Genomic DNA, 20126 nt, shown 5'->3' with positions numbered 1-20126 from the left:
GAGCATAGACATCATAGTAAAACATCTTGGAAGTCAAATTGATATAAAACGCTCATCATGACTTCATGCATAAGAAACTCTTCACACAACGTCAGCCGTGCCTTGTAGAACAACTACCGGAATGTTAGTAACTAAGTCACAAACCATCGCTCCGTACGCGCGCCTTCAGCCCTATTAAATTAAGCTGTCACTGATTTCCACCCCAAAATAGGAAGACTGCGATGAATCCCAGCAGGCGGTTGGCTTTCCAATCTCACAGGGCTGACCATGAACTTTTGACAAGCTCAGCCCCGGGCCGGGGTGTGCCCTGCCCAGATATCGTGGCTGTGCCGAACGCCCCTGACGACATTCGGCGGCGGGCTGCACTGGCAACATGCCCGAGATGTGTTCCCGGAACCGGATTGCTGCTCCCTTTTGAATCGAAGAGGAAGTTGTTGAAGAGTGCTTTAGTTTTGCTTTCCTCTCCTTTTTACGATTTGGAAAGGGTTGTTGTTCTCATATTTCGTCTCCCTGCACCTGGTGTTACTCGACGCGGTTCAACAATTTACCTAGGCGGAACCGAGTTGCTCGCTCGAAAGCTCCCTGCTGGAATACCCTGCGGCAACGGCATCCTTGCAGGGCCTGGTTAGGCCGATCGATCACAAAGTGATTCAGGAGGTCCCGATTACTCGGGAAAACTTCACGGCCCTATGCCCGTCCGATGATCATCCGATAAGTACATCAGCACGCTTACCAAATGCGTGCATTGCGGAAGACCCTGTATTGCAACAAGGGGCCCAAGTAGCTCTGTCATGCAATTCAATTCCATTAGACAGATGTTGTCGGATTCCTAGTTGAACATGAGGAAATGCTTGGCCCTTAGCACCGGAGACCCCCCCTGGGGTCGGCGAAGAAAAGAAAATATATAATCAAATACAAAACCATCCTCCCTCTCAACTCCTATTCCGTATAATCATCCATCTTCGCTAATCACACTCCAAAACGTCCGCCCGATCAACCGCCTGCCCAGTCTTGCTCAACAGCGCCTCCAACGCATCCATGTCCTCTGCCTGACACTCAGGGTACGGAACGGTATCGTCATCGTTTTCGCCCAGCCACCGATCCATATACGGGCTAGGCCCAAACCCATCGCAGAACACCAAATACAATTCCATATTCAACCTTATCCTGATCTCCGTCTCCATCTCAAACGGAATCCCACTGTTATCCCACCAGTCCGGACTGCTACCGAACCGAAAATGGCGAAGTTGAGGCAACCCTTCTTGGAACGCGCGGAAATAGTCGTGCCAGCGCTTGGAGTAGCTGGCGCGGCCGTGCACCTCACCGAAAAGGTTCCGTTTGTGGCCAGGGTGCATCTCTGCAGGGGATAGATAACAATTGTCCTTATCGTAGATGCCGACTTCGTAGAGGATGGCGCAGTCGTCCATGTACAGCCGCTGGAGGGTGGGACCATGGGAGAGGATCCAGTCCAGCTGGGTGTCGTGGACGAAGCTGTAGTTCCCTAGGGCAAGGGATTGGAGGTTTGGAAAGCGGATGTCCCGCAGGTCGAGTTTGGGGTAGAAACCGAAATATAGCGTTGAGTAGAGGGTTAGGTGTCGGAGAGTAGATGATGCGGGCTCCAGCCAGACTGAAGGGAGTTCGCGAGTGAATGTATGGGCTTGTTGATACTACATATTGAACAAGAACAGGAAAGACATGGTTAGGTGCAAGATATGAAAGGCATGAGGTGGGAATATCAATTTCTCGATTCATCACAGGGTGCCGTAAGACGGATCACTAACTGTAAGATCGATTTCACCGTTTCCTTCACAACACTCGTTAAGTATACCAAGTCGCAGACTTCGCAGGTTACCAACCGCCTGTTTGAGAATGGAAACCGTCTCGGTGTCATCCGGATTGATATTTTGGTAATTTTGCAGTCCCAGAGCATGCGCCGGCTGGGCAAAGGATACCAAAGAAGAGAGAACGAGCGCCATGATCCTAGAACGAAATTCGAAAGATTGTGGTGGTGAATTATAAGGCTGTTCCAATCCACACCGAGGATCGAACCGGACGTTCAAGTTCCGCAAGTTTGGGAACATCTTCAGGTTCTGAACTAGTCTTATGAACCGTCCTGGCAGGATGGGGTCCTCGTCTGCTTTAATCTGCCACTCCTGGAGCAGCATAGGATAGTTTTTAAGGAATTTCTTGTTGCAGGATGTATAAAAAGTACATTAGTTCTAGCGTTTCTGTCTCCCCAGTTGCTTGTGTGAGATAATATGCTTTCCAGACCCCTTCATGAAGCCATATACCTAAGTTGCAGAGGCCTCTTCCTGAAAAGTCTAGCAGAATAAAACTAGCATCTGACAATTCCAACTTACAGGTGACCAACCGCGAAGACCCAAGTTGATTTTATTCACATATTGCTTCAATTCCTCATGCGCTCGAACCTGCTCCAATCGAACGCAGCTCGGATCACCTACGGTGAGCCTCACTTCCCTAAAAAGCTCCCGAGTCGCAGACTTCGAACATCTATGGCAAGTGAGACGAAGATTTTTGAGTGATTTTCGATCTGAAAAGGATGCGATGCGAGCCCAAAGTTCGCTTGGGAGCTGAGGGATAGCCAGTGCCATCTTGGCAGACTGAAAAGTAAAGCCCGATGGAAGTTAGGTAGCTGGTAATTGACTCCCACTCTCAATCCGAGGCATGCGCCAGATGTCCCATTTATAAGTTTTTTTTTTTTTTTTTTTTTTTTTTGGATCGGCTGCGAAGTGCGGAGCAGCAACTCCCAACTCCACCTTCTTCCTGTAACTAAGCTTAACTTAGCGCCGTACTATCATCATGATGCCAAAGGATATCCTGCCGCCCAAAGGTATCATGAACGAATGGCTCTCTTCCAAATTGTCGACGAACAGTTCTCCACTTCATCGCGAGGAATTTTAGGCTGCATTGAGGAATGTAGTATCCATGATACGAGGGCGTGATCACAACAGTGCAACCATGAAACAATCAAGTATTTGTATTGAATGAATAGTGGATTGGATACCTTGAACTGCTGGCGCCAATGCTGTTGCTGACTTCGACGGGTTCTCAGAAGGCAATTTTCGGCGAAGAAATCACTCCAGTAGAATAGACACCGCTTTCCTCAGTGTACATAAAGTCCAGGAGCATGGATGATCAGTATGGGGAGTGAATGTCCACATATCCAACCGTAGAATTCTTCACAATGCGGTGGTTGCACCCTCCAAGGCCCGGCCTTATCTAAGCACTTCCACAGGAAAAAAAATCCGTAACCGAGAAAATCAGCGTGCCAAGATTTCGCTCTTCCCCACACCCTGCGGCCTCGCAAATTATTCTTTTCACGGCAGAGCCTGGAGACCAACCAGTGCGTTGTCGATTGGACTTCTTCTTCACCATCGGCCTGCCAGCAAGAGAGGAAGGGTTCTTGCTTTGGCATCTTGTGTCGGATTCTCTTTGCTATTGCCATGGCGGACAGTCTCGAGGTGAGATTTTGACTCTTTTTCGCCTGCGTCCGCTGTCGATTATCAAGCTCTACCAGCCTCAAATTTTTATATTGTGTGTCAGCCAGAAAGCTAATGCTGGTGGTTATATATTTTTATCTATATAGGAACGGCTGCGGAGTCATGCACAGGCTTTCGATGGATTGCTATCGTTGATTCCTGCAAAATATTACTATGGAGAAGATACCACTGTAAGAGTTGCTGAGCATCTCGATATGTTTTTCCATCCCACCCCAGAAAGCGAATATCCACTTACCCTATGCCCTTTTCTTTAAACTATAGGATCAATGGCAGCGCAAGAAGCAAACGAAAGAGGAAGCTCGAAATGCCAAACGTGCAAAGCTTGACCCTGATACCTTGAAAACTGCAAAAGACGTAATGGATGAAAATGCCCGGAAGAGGAAGAGAGAAGAAGGTGAAAATGATGAAGCACTATCAGATTCCGATGGTGATGATAGCAATGGGGAATTAGGAACAGAAACACCAATGGAGGGTCTTATCCGTGGTCAAAATAAGTCGAAAAAGCAAAGAAAAGCAGAGAAATCGGAAGGCGACCACAACAAAGATAAAAGTGAAGATGCAGAAGCCCGCAGGAAACGGCAGGAAGAGAAAGCAGCAAAGAAAGCAGCGAAAAAGGAACAGAAAAAATCGAAAACAGTAGCCAAGCTGGAAAAGAAGAAGGCGGCCAAGTCAGGTACTCAAGGAGATACCAAGGAGAATATGAACGAGGATACCCTAAAACACCAAAAGCAACAAAAACTCCAAGAGCCTACGCTCAATGGAACGCCCAAGATAGACGACGATGACGAAGTAGATGAAGACATTGCTCCTATAGAAGGATTCTCAGCCCTGCAAAATACTGAGGATGCGGAGCCAGCATCCACCGCTCCATCATCACCAGGCCCCAACTCACAACAATTTGATCCTTCCAACCCACCGTCCGGAACATCCTCCATTTCCTCCATTGCCCCGCCCGTAGTCACCACCGACGCCACAACCAAGCCAGAAACTGTCACACAATCCTCAAACGACATCAACAAAAAAACCAAAAGCCTAACCCCCGAAGAGCTCAAGCAACGATTACAAAAGCGCATAGAAGAACTACGAGCCGCGCGCCACGCCGACGGCTTCAATGGCAAACCTGCCCGCAACCGCCAAGAACTCATCGAAGCCAGACGCCAGCGCGAAGAACAGCGCAAAGCACACAAAAAGGAACTTCGCCAAAAGGCGCGAGAGGAAGAGCAGAGGAAGCGTGACGAGGCCATTGCACGACGATTCTCCCCGCGCGGCTCCGGTTCATTACTTGCCTCCCCGCGCTCCCCAGCAGACTCCATCTCGTCGATCCCGACCAACTTGTCTTTCGGCCGTGTCGTGTTCGCCGATGGCCAACAGGCGGATCCCAGCCTAAGCACGCTCATCAATGCAAAGAAGCGCAAAGGCCCGCAGGATGCGCAGACGGCGCTGAAAGCGCTAGAGGCCAAACAGTCGCGCTTGGAGGGGCTGGACGAGACCAAGAGAGCCGAAATTGAAGAGAAGGATATGTGGCTGAATGCGAAGAAGCGGGCACATGGCGAGCGGGTGAAGGACGATATATCTCTGTTGAGAAAGACGTTGAATCGCAAGACGGGGGCGAAGAAGAAGAGTGAGAAACAGTGGAAGGAGCGGATTGAAGGTGTGATTAAAGGGAAGGAGATGAGGCAGAAGAAGAGGGAGGAGAATTTGCGGAAGAGGAGGGAGGAGAAGGGGGCCAAAGGGGCCAAAAAGAAAGGCGGTGGCAAGAAGACTACTGGTGCGAAGAAGCGGCCAGGGTTTGAGGGCGGGTTCAAGGCGAAGAAGAAGTGAATGAGTTTGTTGTTTATTTGCTTCGGGGTTTGTACTGGAGAAGTGACGAGGAGGACTTATTTTCTTCATCTTGATGATTTGGCCAGGCTAATATACCTCCGATTTTACTTAACCCATTTTATATTTCACTTCTGTTTGTGATTTAACTGTAAATCGGTATTTTATAGGTCTTCGTTCATGGCGAGGAGTTTCATCGATCAATTTAACCATTTTTTCTTGTCGATTTCTCTTCTCATTTGGTATCCGTCATTGCCTACCTACCAAAGGTATACGAAGCACATAGTGTTCCCCTGATCTGGAGGAACGGTGTTGATACAGGTGGAATTCGTTATGATGCTTCTAGGTTCTCTTTTATGCTTTCTCCTCAACTGACTTCCAACTCGCAATTATTACATCTAGAAGGCCGAGTATTCTGTATTGCATAAAGAGCTCTGCATTTTTCCTGCCTCTTCTCTCTCTCCTCATTTCCGTTTCAAACTCATTCCGTGCTACTTTTGTAAGATAACCTTGGAGATTTTTTTTTCTGTCAAATCAGGCATTATACCACATAATCCTCTTCTTTCCAAATGCATTCCTTCCTTCTTGGTTATTTAACTTAAACAAGGACCGAAGCGAATCAAATTCTGTTTCGTTAGTTAGATAATACAGCATGGAAATTATAACAGAGTGAGGTGAAATGTCTAAAATAAGGAATTGTAATAGCGTATGAAAGAAAAGGGCGGCAGTAGAACAATTAGTAGAATATTTAGAGCAAGTAAGCAAGCAGCCACACAGGAGGGAAAAAATACGGCACGCCTACCGCCCGCCTCTACCTTTGCACGAACACAACGCGTGGATTGTAAATAATATGTACAAGTACATTGATATCGCAGGGTACTGTTGACAAGCAAAGTTAGGAAAATGAAACTGTGGTTATTTTTTGTGTATGTGTGTGTGTGCTTTGCACCCGTATCAGCCTAGATCAATAGCTCCAGGGGTTTTGGCTATTGGTTGCAGCGTGTGTCTGATCACCCAACCCTTTCCTCCTAACCCATTCCTCCCGCTTGCTTTCTGCTCATCTGTTTATCTATAGGGGGCATCAGCTCTCGCGACTGCGGCCAATTCCGGTTCCCACTTGTCGCCGTTAGCGAGCAGTTTCTCCTTATTGTACAGCAATTCCTCTCTTGTTTCTGTCGCATATTCGGCGTTGGGGGCTGTTTTGAGTGAAAATGGTTGGATTTTTTGTTAGCTAACCGTAATATAGACCTTCGTGATTTTCTCCATGTATTTGTCACTGTTTTTCTAGGAAATATATTTTCTTATATGAAACCTCAAACACATGCATCCGGTATCTGTTCTCGCATCCGAGGACAAAGGATAAAGGAGAGGAAATACTCACATTCAACAATAGCGTCGACTGGACAGCTTTCCTGGCAGAAGCCACAGTAGATACATTTTGTCATATCAATATCATAGCGGGTGGTTCGTCTGCTTCCGTCTTCTCGTTCTTCGGCCTCGATTGTGATTGCAAGAGCGGGGCAGATTGCCTCGCATAGTTTGCAAGCAATGCAGCGCTCTTCGCCAGAAGGATATCGGCGTAGCGCATGCTCACCGCGGAATCTGGGGGAGATTGGGCCTTTTTCGAACGGGTAGAAAATGGTATAACTACGGGAGATTTAGCATTTAGTATGACATCCGTTGCGGCTTATCGGGTCAATTGGATATCCATGACAAATAGCCATGCAATACATAGCTCCCCCAGAAAATTGAAGATATATCAGGATAGGATATGTATGATAATTGCGGGTTATACTCACGGCGGTCTGAAAAACTGTTCCAATACAACATACATGCCCCGTAGCATCTCCGTCATAAGGAAGTATTTTCCGGCTTTGTCGAGAGCGGATTCATCGCCCTGGTCCCAAGCCTTGGGAGCCGGGAGGCGGAAGCCTTGTCGTGGAGGGCCGGCGGGAGTAGCAGGTCGAGGGGAGGAAGTTGAAAAGGCGAAAGCAGGAATCAGGACATTGACGCTCGTGGATCGTTGGGGGGCGGAGGACGGGGAGGACATCTGGATGAGGGCAGGCCGTTTGTAGGCAAGAAGCCTAGAGACAGCCTTGGAGGAGGAAGCCATTGTGGTAGCAGACGGCTGGATCTGGTGTTAGATGCCGGTGCGGTGGTAATTGGAGGTGCAAATCGCATCTGGCCGCTTTTGATGTTTTTCGGTCATTGTGTTCTGCCGGCCCGTGATTGGCTGGCGGTGTGTTGGCGTGCAAAATCCGAACACGGAGAGGAACAATTTGACATCGCTCACCACCAGCCCGCGAGTCTCTTTTTTTCTGCTCTCTTCGCCTTCGCACCCAACTCATCCGGCGCCACCACCTGCCATTGCATTAATTAGCCTATATATATATCACCCCTTCCACCATGCTCCGTTCCGCTGTTGCCCGGTCGCTGCGCGCAGCCTCTTCCATACCTCGAATCACCAGACCCTCTACGGCCTCTTTCCAGATCCCCAGGAGCCCGCTCTCTGCCGCCCGCGCAGTCCAGTCCCAATTCCCCTCATGTTTCACCTGCCAGGCCATCCGATCATATTCTGCGCCTGCTGGCCTAACCCACTCGGAGATTGAGGGCAGAATAGTCGATTTGCTGAAGAACTTTGACAAGGTATGTGATATCAAATTTTGGTGCCTTTCCCTCCTCGATTCTTTCTCTATTGCAATATTATATACTATGGCAGCAACTTACTCATGCGTGTGCTTCAGGTTTCGGATCCATCCAAGGTATGAATGAAATATTCATGCTTCTCCCAGTGGATGTTGGGGTACGGATATCAGATACTTACGATTGTCGATGGTGTGTGAAGATTACTAGCACCTCGCACTTCTCGAATGACTTGGGATTGGACAGCTTGGATACCGTCGAGGTCGTGATGGCCATTGAGGAGGTAAGTCATCGACATATATTACTTGCATGATATCAATGGGTATGGTATATAATGTGACTGACCTGTGCTCAATACAACAGGAATTCAGCATCGAAATCCCAGATAAGGAAGCCGATGCCATCCATAGCAGTATGTTTCCGCTTGCTATATGCCTATCATATTATCCAAATTCGCACGAAATCAAAATCAACATTCACGTTTACTAACTAGCAATAGTTGACCAAGCTGTTACCTATATTAGCTCCCAACCTGATGGTATGTAACCCCCCATCACACTCTTTATATATAAATGGTATACCCAGTGGAGAATGCATAGATCTTTTGCTCACTATTTTCGCTGCAGCCCACTAAAAGATTAAACCCCGATGATGAGCGAGATGAAGGGGACTCTGGAAATGGTTGACGCGCAGTGGATATATACATCATCTTATCACTCAGCGTTGGAAGGGAGTGTGCAAGTAATATCAAATGGAGGAGTGCGTGCGATTCGATTTATTTAAAGGGGCCCCCGTTACGTTTCCGTTCCCGTTCTTCATTTGTCATATCGTGTACTGTACATCAATCTCTCTTTTTCTTATTCTATCTCTTTTCCCTCCTCTTCCTCCACAATGTGCAAATTCCTGTGCAAAACTAGAAGCAGACCAGGAGCCCCCGTCAACCCTGAGCGTGTATCTATTCATGTAGAGCTGATGTAAAAGGAAAGAGGAAAGGCAAACGGCTCCACCACTCACCCTGTTATAAATAGCAAAAAGTATCGGCAGCTTTTAGCGTCAGTATTGGCCTTCCCGAATCAGCGGTAGTGGAAGAGAAGAAAACTCATCTCCTCTCATGCCAAAACCGATGTACCATATATACAGCCTGCTCATAAACGCGTCTATCCCCAGAGAGATTGCAAAAGCAGCAGCTTGAGAAATACCGACTCCAAGGACGAGATGTTTTGCTCAACGGAATTTATATTAGATTTAGCAGGTTAGTACAAAACTCCTGAAAATGCTCTGGTAGGTACGGTAATAGGCCATTGACTGTAAATACATTAATTGTAATCATAATAATGACAACGGTGTCAATTCTCTGCATCAAAATAATTCCAATGGATTCAATATTCTCCATCTCATGTCTGCAAGGATGCGCCAAGACCCAAGGCAACCTTGCGACCCAGATAAACTTCTGGCGTTGAGCATTATCTGTCTCTCGCGGCCGGACAACAGAATTTCCTCTCTCAACTGCACCGCTACATCCACTGCCATATCTACCCCATACTCCAATTGATCGGGTGTCCTTTTCATCACCTACTGCTTCTCGGTAAGTTACCCCCGGGAATCCCAAGCCAACTTGGCCCATTCCTTGAAATACAATTTTTGCTGGGGCTCAATCTCACCACCTACCTCCTCACCGAACTGAACAACCTCCATATTTATAGCCACCACCATATCGCCTCCGAGTCCCCAATCCCCGCAAAAACGCCCTATGCTTCACACAGACTTCAACTTCTAAGTTTCCCTCACTCTCTCCCTTTCTAGCCTCTCAGCCTCTCTCCGCCCGCTACTCGAAGGACGCAACACCTTTCTTGAACCCAATCGTTGCCCTCGACCCACTCCCGCTCTCCCATGGCTTCTGCCGGTGGTCTGACACGCCGTCGCGGAGCTGCCCGTTCCAACACAGACGATATCAACGGCACCAATGGCAGCAGTCGAGTCGCCTCCCCATCCCCCTTAAATGGCTCGGCTACTTTCGACAGCCGCACCCCGGAGACATCGTTCACCTCCAGCGGCGAAAATGGTGGGCACAAAATCGCTTTCGATCCGCGGGATATCAGCGAGAGTGATGAAAGGAATAAACAGCCGAAACTTACGTTGATGGAAGAGGTGTTGTTGATGGGGCTGAAGGATAAGCAGGTATGTATCGTTGTGTCTGTTCGGGGACTGTCTCTGTCCAGATACCAAGGCTCTCGACTCCTTTAATGGGGTTCCGCTGTTCGATTGGGGATCTTTTTAGTAGTTGTATACTATAGAAGCTGACCATGGAGCTGCTATCACGACTTTTATTGTGATTTTGCTTAGGGATATCTCTCCTTCTGGAACGAGAACATTTCATACGCACTACGAGGATGCATCGTTATCGAATTGGCTTTCCGTGGCCGCATCAGCATGCAAAAGGATTCATCAAGACGACGCTTCCCCCTTGCCGACCGGGTAATCGAAGTTATCGACGACTCGCTAACCGGAGAAGTCTTGCTGGACGAGACGTTGAAGATGATGAAGTCAAGTGAGAAAATGAGCGTCAGCTCCTGGATCGATCTACTAAGCGGTACGGGCTTACACTCATATCCCAATAGCCATCATGTCCAAGAATTAACTATCAGTGGAAGGGAGTGAATGCGATTTAGAAGGGAAAACAAATACTAATAGCTATTTTCAAAATAGGTGAAACCTGGAACCTTATGAAAATCGGCTACCAGCTGAAGCAAGTCAGAGAACGGCTGGCAAAAGGGCTGGTGGATAAGGGTATCCTCCGAACCGAAAAACGTAACTTTCTCCTCTTCGACATGGCCACCCATCCTGTTGCAGATACCGGCGCCAAGGACGAAATCCACAAACGAGTCCGCAACATCTGTAGCAGCCGTACCGTCATTCTCACGCCAAACCAGTTCTTCCCTGAAGATATTGAGTTCAGATACCTGCGCACTATCACAATGGTTTGTGCTGCTTATGCTGCTAACGTTCTTGAAAACGCGCTGGTGACCATGGGCCACGAGGCGCGGGAGAGGGCTTTTGCACAGGTTGATGAACTGCTGTCTGAATATTCACAATGGCCGTTTGCGCGGCGGACAGGTGGTTCGCAAGGGATTGGGGCAAATCTGGCCCAAGAGGTCAATGAGGAGGTGGAGAAGGCAAAGGATAAGGAGCTTCAACTAGAGGTAAGTCAAAAAAAAGATTCTCTCCCCGTTCGACACCCCTACAGTTTCTATCTAGTTGCGGATTCTGGTGTTTCTAGGACTAACTTGACAATTCGGCATAGGTGATAGCAGCGTGTTTGAACGTATTTACTCGACTGGATTCCCTTCTCTAAGCTATCGCGACCGTTTTGCCAAGCTTTATTTTCCCTTAACCCCGGATATTCGATCAGGCCTCACTATTCCTCTACCCGCGATCTATCCATCTACCTATCAATCCCATCCCATTCAAAGCCACTTCTGTGTTATGTAGCTACCCGCGTCCTCCTCTCCAATATCCCCACCTGTTCGACATCAGTTTCCACGCTCACGCCGTTTCATATTTTGTTCGAATCTTACATGATGAAAGATGGTTTGGTGGGAGGGAACGAGGGAGAAGAAACGCACCGAAATTTGTAAAAAGCAGGACGGATACTTTTTCTCGTCGAAATCAAACAGACCTTACCGCCTGAAGTTTTCCTCTTTTCAGTCATATTTTCTTTCTGCTTCACTTCGCTTTTGCATCTATTATCTTTTCATTTTCTCCTTTTCTCGCATTCATCTCTAGTCCCTCGCTCCCGATCACCTCCTGATGACTTCCCATTTCGATACCGGCTTCGTTTTCGTCTTTTCAATTGTATTTGTCTTTAATATTGCTTGCATCTATTAATCAGATTCCTTTATGTTTTTCTCGCTGCGCGCCTCCCACGCTTTCTTCCATGCTCCTTAATTTGGGCGAAACGTCGAGATATCATTTCTTTATACGCTAAGCTGGCCTGTTGGAACCGGGGGGAGATGAGCTATTTACGAACACTGCTAAACGGTTAGGTTGATATCTGGAGCGGGTTCTTTCTATTTCGTCTACTTCTTCGCTTTTGTTTGTACCTTTTTTATATCTCGTTGTTTTCCTGCCATGGTCCTTTCTGACACAATCCTCAGGCCCTGCTCAATGATATATTAGTATTTAACCTTCCTTTTTTACTATATTATTGCCATTATTGATCTACCTTTGTCAAGCCCCGTGCAATCTCCGACGCAGCTCATCCTCTGTATATGATGGACGATGATAATATTGCATATACATAGCTATGTCCTTGAGCTGATATACATCCATTCGTGATGCCGTCGTTCCCCGCTGAAATGTTCCCGGCCGCTCTGTCCCATGTACTGGACTGCGGAATCCCTATCTATCATAGTTGTTGACCCTCAGAACCACCTTTCCCCTCACTCTCCCGCTCTCCACCAACTCCATAGCTTCCCGCCCCTGATACAGCTCCATCTCCCTCTCCACAAACGACTTCAGCTCCCCGCCTTCCACCAACAGCGCAATCTTCCCCAACTGCTCCCCATCCGGCCTGACAATGAAAAACCGACTCGTCAAGTCCCTCTTCACAATTGCATCCCTCACATCCGCCCACTCCGGCTCCTGCTCAGGAACGGGCTGCGCAATGCTAACAACAATCCCCCCATCCCTGACAACAGCGGCATCATACGCCTGCTTCAGCGTCTGTCCCCCAACACAATCCAGTACAAAATCCACAGGCGCCCAGCCGCGCCTTCTAAACGCCGCACCCAACCCTTCTCGTTCCTTCGTATAATCCAACACTTCATCAACCCGCAACTGATCCCTAACAAACTCCTCATTCCTCCCCGAACACACCCCACAAACCCAAAACCTTCCACCCCCATTCCCTTCCCCGTCCCCAAACAACATATCCGCCTTCAGCAATTGACAAACCATAACCCCCACACCCCCACTCGCATTCAACACAAGCACCCTCCTCACCCTCTCCTTATCCCTCCTCCACTCCTCCCCATCCCCATCCCCATCCGCATCCTGAACCCACCCCTTAACCCCAGCCTGCTCAAACACAGCCTGCCACGCCGTCAGCGCACTCAACGGCAAACACGCCGCGTGCAGCGCGCTGACATTGCGCGGCTTGAACGCCAGCTCCCCTTCGAGCGCGACCGCGACGTCCGCCGCGCCGCCATCCCTCGCAAACGCAAGCAGGCCAATCACCTCGTCGCCGACTTTGAATTTGGGCCCCGCCATGCTCCGCTCGTCGATCTGCGGGGTGGAGAGGACGATGCCGCTGATGTCGTGGCCCGGGATGCATTTGAGGAGCACGGGGTTGTCGGGCTGTGGTTGGGTTGTCGTTGTGGTGGTGGGCTGGGAGGAGGAGGGGGAGGAGGAGGGGGAGGAGGAGGCATGGGATGCGGGGGAGAGGGTTTCGGCCCACCCGAGCTCGCCGCGGCAGAGGGCTGTTGTTTGGATTTTTACCAGGTACTGCGAGGAGGTGGGGGTTGGGGTGGGGTGAGTTGTGGTGTAGAGGAGGGTGGAGGGCGAGGGGGGGTTTGTGATTGTGTACGGGTGTGAGGGCGGGAGGGGCAGGTAGAGGGCGGGCATGCTGGCAGGAATGTTTTCCTGTTCGGCTAGGGTGGTGGTGTGGGTTCGTGGGGTTGGTTCCATCGCGGAGGCTATATTACGGGCTTGTTTGAGAGAAGAGGAGGGATTTGGAATTGTATATTTTACTGCGTTTATTGTATTTCCAACAGAGGTGTGGATCTGATGGCACAGAGCGGAGGGTGTGTTAATATGGATGAATCCTCCCTCTCACTCATTCGGATCGATACACATGTATGTATATATCATGAAAGCTGCAAGCACATGCCCATGATACCAGTTATAAAGGTTATATATTTCTCCTTCGTGTAGTAATCTTCATATTGAATTGAGGGGCATAGTTACATATATATATATATATATATATATGGGAATGACGTCAATGCTTTTTGGCTAGTTACTTACCAAAGGTAAAAAATAAACAGCCGATGAACGCGGTTTATCTACGCCTCCCGGATCATACGATAGTTTGACGACCATAATCAACCCGGTCTCGACTTTATGCGACATCGTCCAACCTGTTTGGTATCGCGAGAGAAAAATCTCCATACCAATTCCTCCCTGCCAGCAATGCCTAAAACAGTGTTATCTCTGGAGCGATCAGCAGGAGATAACATTCCCACGGAAACATCCCGCTAGCGAAGAAGGTTCTTTTCCAGTTGGTTAATTTATTATATATTATTACTATATATCAGCGTTGGTTATCATCCATGTATAGAAACGACATATTCTGCAGGAACTGCAATTCCACCTCTGCATCTTGTGTTGCCTGAACAAGAGAACGAAAATTCAGATTCGAGACTCTCTCTCTCGGGAAGCAGAGCTGGGATATATAATAATATCTCATAATAAGGTGAGGGAAGAATGAAAGGGAAGTGATACTTTAAACATAGGAACATGGAAGACAAGGGCAGTGAGCAGCAACCATCCCATAGGCAATACAGATAAAATCGAAAACTGAGCCTTTCCCAAAAAAAAAAAAAAAGAGCATCCACTACATGAAAAATCTTGACTCGTCGCGATTGGGGGGTATATACACAGACTCAGAGAGAAACGCGAAAACCGGAATGACGAAATAATCGAAAGAGAGAAAAGCATTAAGCATTCGACGAAAGAGACAAGAGGAGGAAACGATGAAAATAAAAAGCGGGGGAACAAAAACAAAGAAAAAGAAAAAAGAAATCGAACAAAAACGCCCCCATCATGACCATTGCCTCCCAACCCAATCCCAATGGACTAGGACCAGCCATAAAACCATTTAAAGGCAGAAGAACAACACGAAGGAGGAAAAAAAAGGGATACAAATCGAGCCGGGCCCCCACTTAGTCCTCCCGCTGCAACATATCGACCTCTCGATAGAGGTGCACCGGATCATCGAAAACCCTCCACACATCATCCGGGACGCCCTCAAACGCTTTAAGAAAGCGCTTCTCCTTGTTCTTCTCCTCCATATTCGCCACGTCAGTGACTCGCCGGATATATATGGCGCGCACCCACTGTTTATGCCTGCGATATATCTCTGCATATGCCTCCGGATCACTCTGCGTCGAGTCGCCGATGCAGATGACCCTCCGCTTTGGGAACCAGCGGTACAGCTTCTCCATGCGATCGACTTTATACGCTTGAGTCCCCTTCGTGAACGATTTCAGGAGCCCGCTCAGGTCCATCCAGGAGTGGTTGCGCAGCATGAGTGTTCCGGGGGGATACTCTTGGCGGAGGAAAGATCGGAGGAAGGGGTAGAGATTGTACGGTGAGGAGGAGAGGTAGAACCACGTTGGTGCGAGTTCTTTGTCGATGTGTTCGTAGAGACGGGGCATGCCGGCAATAACTCGTGGTTCCTCAGCAAAGGTGGTGCGCAGGATACCAACAGCGTCGCTGGTCTGGGTGTATTTGATGGTGTCGTCCACATCGGAGATCATCAGCCAGCCGGTCGGGGATGCGAACTCAGTATCCATAGATACCTTATGGGTCCAGTGTCTTAAGGAAGGACGGATGACGGTTCCATCTCCGATGTCTGCCCCGTCCATCCGGGCTGTCTGTGAAATGATGCCGTCACTGTTGGATGGCTTTAGCTTGCGCTTGACGACGTTGTGGCGCGTAATTGGTATATCCAAACTTATTGAGCGGGCTGGGGCGATAGAATCGACGAACGGCTGAACTCGTTGAGTCATGCGATCGCGAACTACCTTGTTATTGAGACCAAATTCCCCATCGAGGCCGATGGCGTCCGCAATGGTTGCGACGAATTTGCCAACCTCCTCACGGCCGCGCTTGATGAAGATGCATGCGACTATCTCAACCTCCCATGACATATTTTTGTTGTTGAATCTGCCGCCAGGTGCCCGGTAGGCAGTGTTATCGAGAAGCCATACTCTGTGCTCCTCGGGGTTCGCGGGGTTGGCTAGCGGGTTTCTTTTCCCCAGCAGCGATGCGACGATTCCCAAGAAAGGTGTCAAATGCACAGAAGAATGAATGGCGAGGTCATTCTCGACACGGTCGAAGTCGCCTTGGGATCTGGTTTCTTGTTCTTGCTGCGTTTCATGGGCCCGTCGTCCCGGAGTAGGAAGCATAGTTGAAGGTAAGGAGGGCCGAGACAGCTCTAGCCAGGGGGAGAGAGAGGGTTAGTGGGAAGTAAACTTATGTTTACGGCGCAAGAACTATTGGATCAAGTAATGAGCGTACAGACGAGAACAAGGGAGAGAGTAGAGGTAGCAGTTGGCAGCAGTTGGGATAGAAGTTTTTCCTAGTGCATTCTAGTATTGGCCAACAAGGGAGAAATCAGGACACGCGGACATGTTGGAAGGGAAAAAAGATAAAAAAGAATCCAACAAGTGGATATTTATTGATGGCGGCCAACAAGAAGCCATGTGAGGTGAATCACCTTCCTCCAGGAGCACGGTCTGATCAGCAGCTGGCAGCTGGGGAAGCCACCGCCGCAATCGATCACCTTGAACAAAGCGGGCTGTCCTGGTTGGCAGGGAAGCGGCGCCAGCCAAGGGGCCAGTGAGGCTTGGGGCTGTCTGGCGCGGGACAGCCCATCTGGTGGTGGCAGCCTGATGGGCCCAGAGGAGGTGAGTGTTCCTGGGTGAGGGCAAGATCAGAGGGACTGTGCATTTCGTAGGCTGTAGCTGTAAGCTGTGGGCTGTTGGCTGTTGAGGTGAGACGAACGAGACAAGGGCGGAGGCGGCTATTCTTAGCAACAACATCATCAGGGAGTGGGAATGACTGCTAGTGATTGTTATTTATTAACCAGTAACTACACAGTAAGCCTCCCATTGTCACCACCGCTCTTGATCCTCGTCCTCTGCCTTGGCCCTGTCAGTTCTATTCCGGGTGTCAGCTGGATCGGGTCAGGAGATGTTGCATGTTCGATCGCTGTCTCGGCCAGGAAGCAGGATTCAGCATTCAGGATTCGTCTTTATTTAAACCACTAGCTACTAGTTAGTAGTTGACAGTTGATATACTTCCACGCAATTCCCACGTCTGCTCCTCGTCCCTCGTGCTCGATTGATACCAACGATCATAAAGGTCGCGATATCCCCGCCCACTGCCCAGGCCCTATTTTGGCAACCCGTGACAGCAGACGCCAGGGCTACGAAGTTCATCTGGCCCAAGAACGAGCCATGGAGAGTGTGTTATCGGGAACATGTTATGAATGCTCTATCCGAACAACGCCCGACTTACCCGTGGGTTTGTTTGGATAAATCGAGTTGTTCTGCTGCCAATGCCACAGGACTACATCCTCCGCTCTTCCTGCAGTCTTCCTGCAGGATAGAATTTTCAAATAACTATCCAACATGGAATTGTTCGTTCCCTGATGGCCCAGGGATTACAGCAGGAGATGAATGAAAACTTGTCTCATTGAACATTCCATGGACAGGGTAAGCCGGATTCATTATACTCCAAGTCGAAAACGTTTACTCTCGCTTTTCCAGTGCCACCAGGGCAGTACTTCCTCGTTCCTGTACCAAAGACACCGCATTTCTAGGTTTGCACTCCTCAAAATGACGTCGCAGCTTAGTTAATGCCCATGGTATGTATGTATTTGAAGCACCGATCCTGATCCTGGTAGGCCATATTTGTCCAATTCAGCAGCGCGAGCCGAAACGGAAGGTTCCGCGAAATCCCACAATGAATAACGTCATAGACGAACATGCTTTCTCAGAGATTCTTTCTTGCTATAAAATCGGAGGACGAAGTCGCTCTGGACACTTACTTGAGACCCCTACTTGGGATACTATCTCTTGCTGAAGAATGACTTCTGGAATTCCACCCGAGAAACTAACCCTTCCGGCTAATTTCCATTTACACACAAGAACGGAGTTCGCCAGCGCCTTTTATGAAATCACAACCCACGACGCACATTATCAACCTTCGATAATTGCAGAGGATTTTTTTCTGGCTGAATATCCAAAATGTTGGATTCTGTTCATGAAGATGCCGAATACAATGTGGCGGTTCTCCTAACCGTTTCAAATTCTGAGCCATTACCGTACCATACATACCAAGAAGAGAACGAAAATGAAACAACTTGGGGAAAAGTCTGAAGAGTTTTTTTGTTTCCCGCCCTCCCTTTCCCAGACCAAGAACCGTTATGTGGGAGATTCTGGAGAAGCAGAACAATGCTTCCCACCCGTGCAAATTTCTGAAGACTTCGGCCGGGGCTGTCGCAGGGCTACTGCCGTTGCTGCATGGGTGGAGAGATACGATGTAATATTTGCAAAAACAAAAAGGCGGGGGACCCTGGTTTAGTCGCGATAAGCGCCAAATCTAATTAAGCGCGGGAACTAAGCAGGGAAGGGACAGGTTGGCGTTCCGATCCTTGTTGGCATCTACTAGGGAATAGTATTTTTTCTTATTCAAGATGGAATAGGAGACACAGGCTGGATGAGTTTCTGATTCTTGACACGAGATTGCAATTGAGCATTAAATCCGATAACGCCTGTCTTTGTTTGTTCAATATAACTCGGGGCGAAAATGTTTTCCACTTTCTGGACTCAGGTGTTTCCTCCGCGACCCCTGTTCACAGAGAAGAATTTACCAGATTTACAGGGAAAGGTATTTTGCTCATCCATCCTCAAGTGGTTTATCTCCCCCGTTCGCCATAGGTACTGATGAATTCTATCCAGGTCTATATCGTGACAGGGTCAAACACGGGAGCCGGCAAGGCCCTGGCCCAAATTCTCTTCTCCAAGAATGCAAGAGTCTACATAGCAGCGCGCTCAGAGGAAAAGGCCAATAAAGCAATCGGGGAGATCAGCCAAGCCAATCCTAATTCCACAGGCGAGCTAGCCTTTCTTCCCCTGGACCTCAGCGATCTAACTGCGATCAAGTCGTCCGCTGAAAGCTTTCTTGCCAAGGAGAACAAGCTGCATGTTCTATTCAACAATGCCGGCGTCATGGTGCCTCCCAAAGGATCCAAGACGGCCCAGGGCTACGAACTCCAGCTAGGCGTCAACGACATCGGGCACTTCCTATTCACAAAACTGCTCACACCTACCCTTATCTCCACAGCCAAGACCGAACCGCCCAACACAGTCCGCGTGGTCTGGGTTTCATCCCTGGCTATGGAGATAGGCGCTCCGAAATCAGTTGGCGTATCCATGGACGAGTTGGAGAACCTCGCCGACAACACATCGGCTCGGTACAGGAATTATTGCATCAGCAAAGCTGGGAATTACCTGTATGCGGCCGAGTTTGCGCAGCGCCATCGGGCCGACGGGGTTATCAGCGTAGCGTTGAATCCGGGGTATCTTGCTTCGGACCTCTTCCGTCACCGATGGCTCTTGTTACAGCTGTTGATGCGCCCAATGCAATTTCCGCCTGTGTTTGGAGCTTATACCGAGCTCTTCGCTGGGTTGTCGCCGGACGTCACGGATAAGGAGCCGGGGAATTGGAGTAAGTTTCTTCTTGTTCTTGTTCTTGTTCTCCTGCTGCTGCTGCTGCTGCTGATTGGTGGTGGGAGTGTGGGTTGTCGTTTAGTATATTAACTGTTGCGGAAATTTTATTTTAGTTATACCATGGGGACGTGTGGCTCCCGTCCGGAAAGATTTGGTGGAAGCGATCAAGCCAGAGACTGACGGCGGTAACGGAACTGCGCGGAAGTTCTGGGAGTGGACTGAGAATCAAATTCAGCCTTACCTTTGAGTCCGCTTTGTTTTTCCTTTTACGGGGTTTTTTTCGACATGAACTGCACGTGTACATCTTAAATACACTATTGATGGATGGTCTGGTCAAGAGTGGGTTAACTTCTGTGGTATCAAAATACCAGGGAAGTGAAGTATCCAGGAGAATTGATATGAGGAACTCAAAGTACACCACCACACGGCTGCAAGGGCGCCAGAAGAAGCCATACGAGAACTTGTCACAGAGCCTCCGCAAGATATCACCACCTATTCTCTATGTACGGATTTCAATCACGCCGCGCGCGAGAGCCCATGCTTCCACAAAATACCGCCCGAGCTCGGACGGTATATCTATATCGTTTTTCTGGCAATCGGTGTGGTATGGTACACATTGAAAATG

At 48.9% G+C, this 20126-nt stretch overlaps 9 protein-coding genes across 9 annotated transcripts; 5 read left to right on the top strand and 4 right to left on the bottom strand.

The window, feature by feature from the left end:
- Positions 1-221: 221 nt before the first annotated feature.
- On the top strand, positions 222-629 carry HCBG_02437 (uncharacterized protein; the record flags this gene model as incomplete). The annotated part of the gene is made up of 1 exon (XM_045429486.1): positions 222-629. One exon carries the CDS (start codon positions 222-224, stop codon positions 627-629), a length of 408 nt encoding a protein of 135 aa, XP_045289381.1.
- A 336-nt stretch (positions 630-965) lies between these two features.
- HCBG_02436 (F-box domain-containing protein) lies at positions 966-2612 on the bottom strand (the record flags this gene model as incomplete). The annotated part of the gene is made up of 3 exons (XM_045429485.1): positions 966-1667; positions 1782-2186; positions 2361-2612. The coding sequence occupies 3 exons, from the start codon at positions 2610-2612 to the stop codon at positions 966-968; spliced, it is 1359 nt and encodes a 452-aa protein (XP_045289380.1).
- An 852-nt stretch (positions 2613-3464) lies between these two features.
- HCBG_02435 (ribosome biogenesis protein Rrp14-C) lies at positions 3465-5342 on the top strand (the record flags this gene model as incomplete). The annotated part of the gene is made up of 3 exons (XM_045429484.1): positions 3465-3482; positions 3608-3691; positions 3783-5342. 3 exons carry the CDS (start codon positions 3465-3467, stop codon positions 5340-5342), a joined length of 1662 nt encoding a protein of 553 aa, XP_045289379.1.
- Positions 5343-6404: 1062 nt separating this feature from the next.
- On the bottom strand, positions 6405-7452 carry HCBG_02434 (NADH-ubiquinone oxidoreductase; the record flags this gene model as incomplete). The annotated part of the gene is made up of 3 exons (XM_045429483.1): positions 6405-6535; positions 6721-6986; positions 7172-7452. The coding sequence occupies 3 exons, from the start codon at positions 7450-7452 to the stop codon at positions 6405-6407; spliced, it is 678 nt and encodes a 225-aa protein (XP_045289378.1).
- Positions 7453-7635: 183 nt separating this feature from the next.
- Positions 7636-8845, top strand: HCBG_02433 (acyl carrier protein; the record flags this gene model as incomplete). Its single annotated transcript, XM_045429482.1, has 6 exons — positions 7636-7985; positions 8084-8101; positions 8185-8265; positions 8346-8394; positions 8482-8520; positions 8609-8845. The coding sequence occupies 6 exons, from the start codon at positions 7746-7748 to the stop codon at positions 8614-8616; spliced, it is 435 nt and encodes a 144-aa protein (XP_045289377.1).
- Positions 8846-9872: 1027 nt separating this feature from the next.
- On the top strand, positions 9873-11661 carry HCBG_02432 (golgi phosphoprotein 3 domain-containing protein; the record flags this gene model as incomplete). The annotated part of the gene is made up of 4 exons (XM_045429481.1): positions 9873-10160; positions 10326-10572; positions 10689-11182; positions 11284-11661. The coding sequence occupies 4 exons, from the start codon at positions 9873-9875 to the stop codon at positions 11332-11334; spliced, it is 1080 nt and encodes a 359-aa protein (XP_045289376.1).
- A 719-nt stretch (positions 11662-12380) lies between these two features.
- Positions 12381-13667, bottom strand: HCBG_02431 (reticulon-4-interacting protein; the record flags this gene model as incomplete). The annotated part of the gene is made up of 1 exon (XM_045429480.1): positions 12381-13667. One exon carries the CDS (start codon positions 13665-13667, stop codon positions 12381-12383), a length of 1287 nt encoding a protein of 428 aa, XP_045289375.1.
- Positions 13668-14923: 1256 nt separating this feature from the next.
- On the bottom strand, positions 14924-16171 carry HCBG_02430 (uncharacterized protein; the record flags this gene model as incomplete). The annotated part of the gene is made up of 1 exon (XM_045429479.1): positions 14924-16171. The coding sequence occupies one exon, from the start codon at positions 16169-16171 to the stop codon at positions 14924-14926; it is 1248 nt and encodes a 415-aa protein (XP_045289374.1).
- A 2407-nt stretch (positions 16172-18578) lies between these two features.
- On the top strand, positions 18579-19748 carry HCBG_02429 (short-chain dehydrogenase; the record flags this gene model as incomplete). The annotated part of the gene is made up of 3 exons (XM_045429478.1): positions 18579-18659; positions 18731-19499; positions 19615-19748. 3 exons carry the CDS (start codon positions 18579-18581, stop codon positions 19746-19748), a joined length of 984 nt encoding a protein of 327 aa, XP_045289373.1.
- Positions 19749-20126: the final 378 nt, after the last annotated feature.

The sequence above is a fragment of the Histoplasma capsulatum genome (genome assembly GCF_000150115.1).
Source record: "Histoplasma capsulatum G186AR genomic scaffold supercont2.3, whole genome shotgun sequence".
Taxonomy (NCBI): domain Eukaryota; kingdom Fungi; phylum Ascomycota; class Eurotiomycetes; order Onygenales; family Ajellomycetaceae; genus Histoplasma; species Histoplasma capsulatum.
Note: the sequence above shows the minus strand (reverse complement) of the source record. Positions and strands in the feature narration are given on the sequence as shown.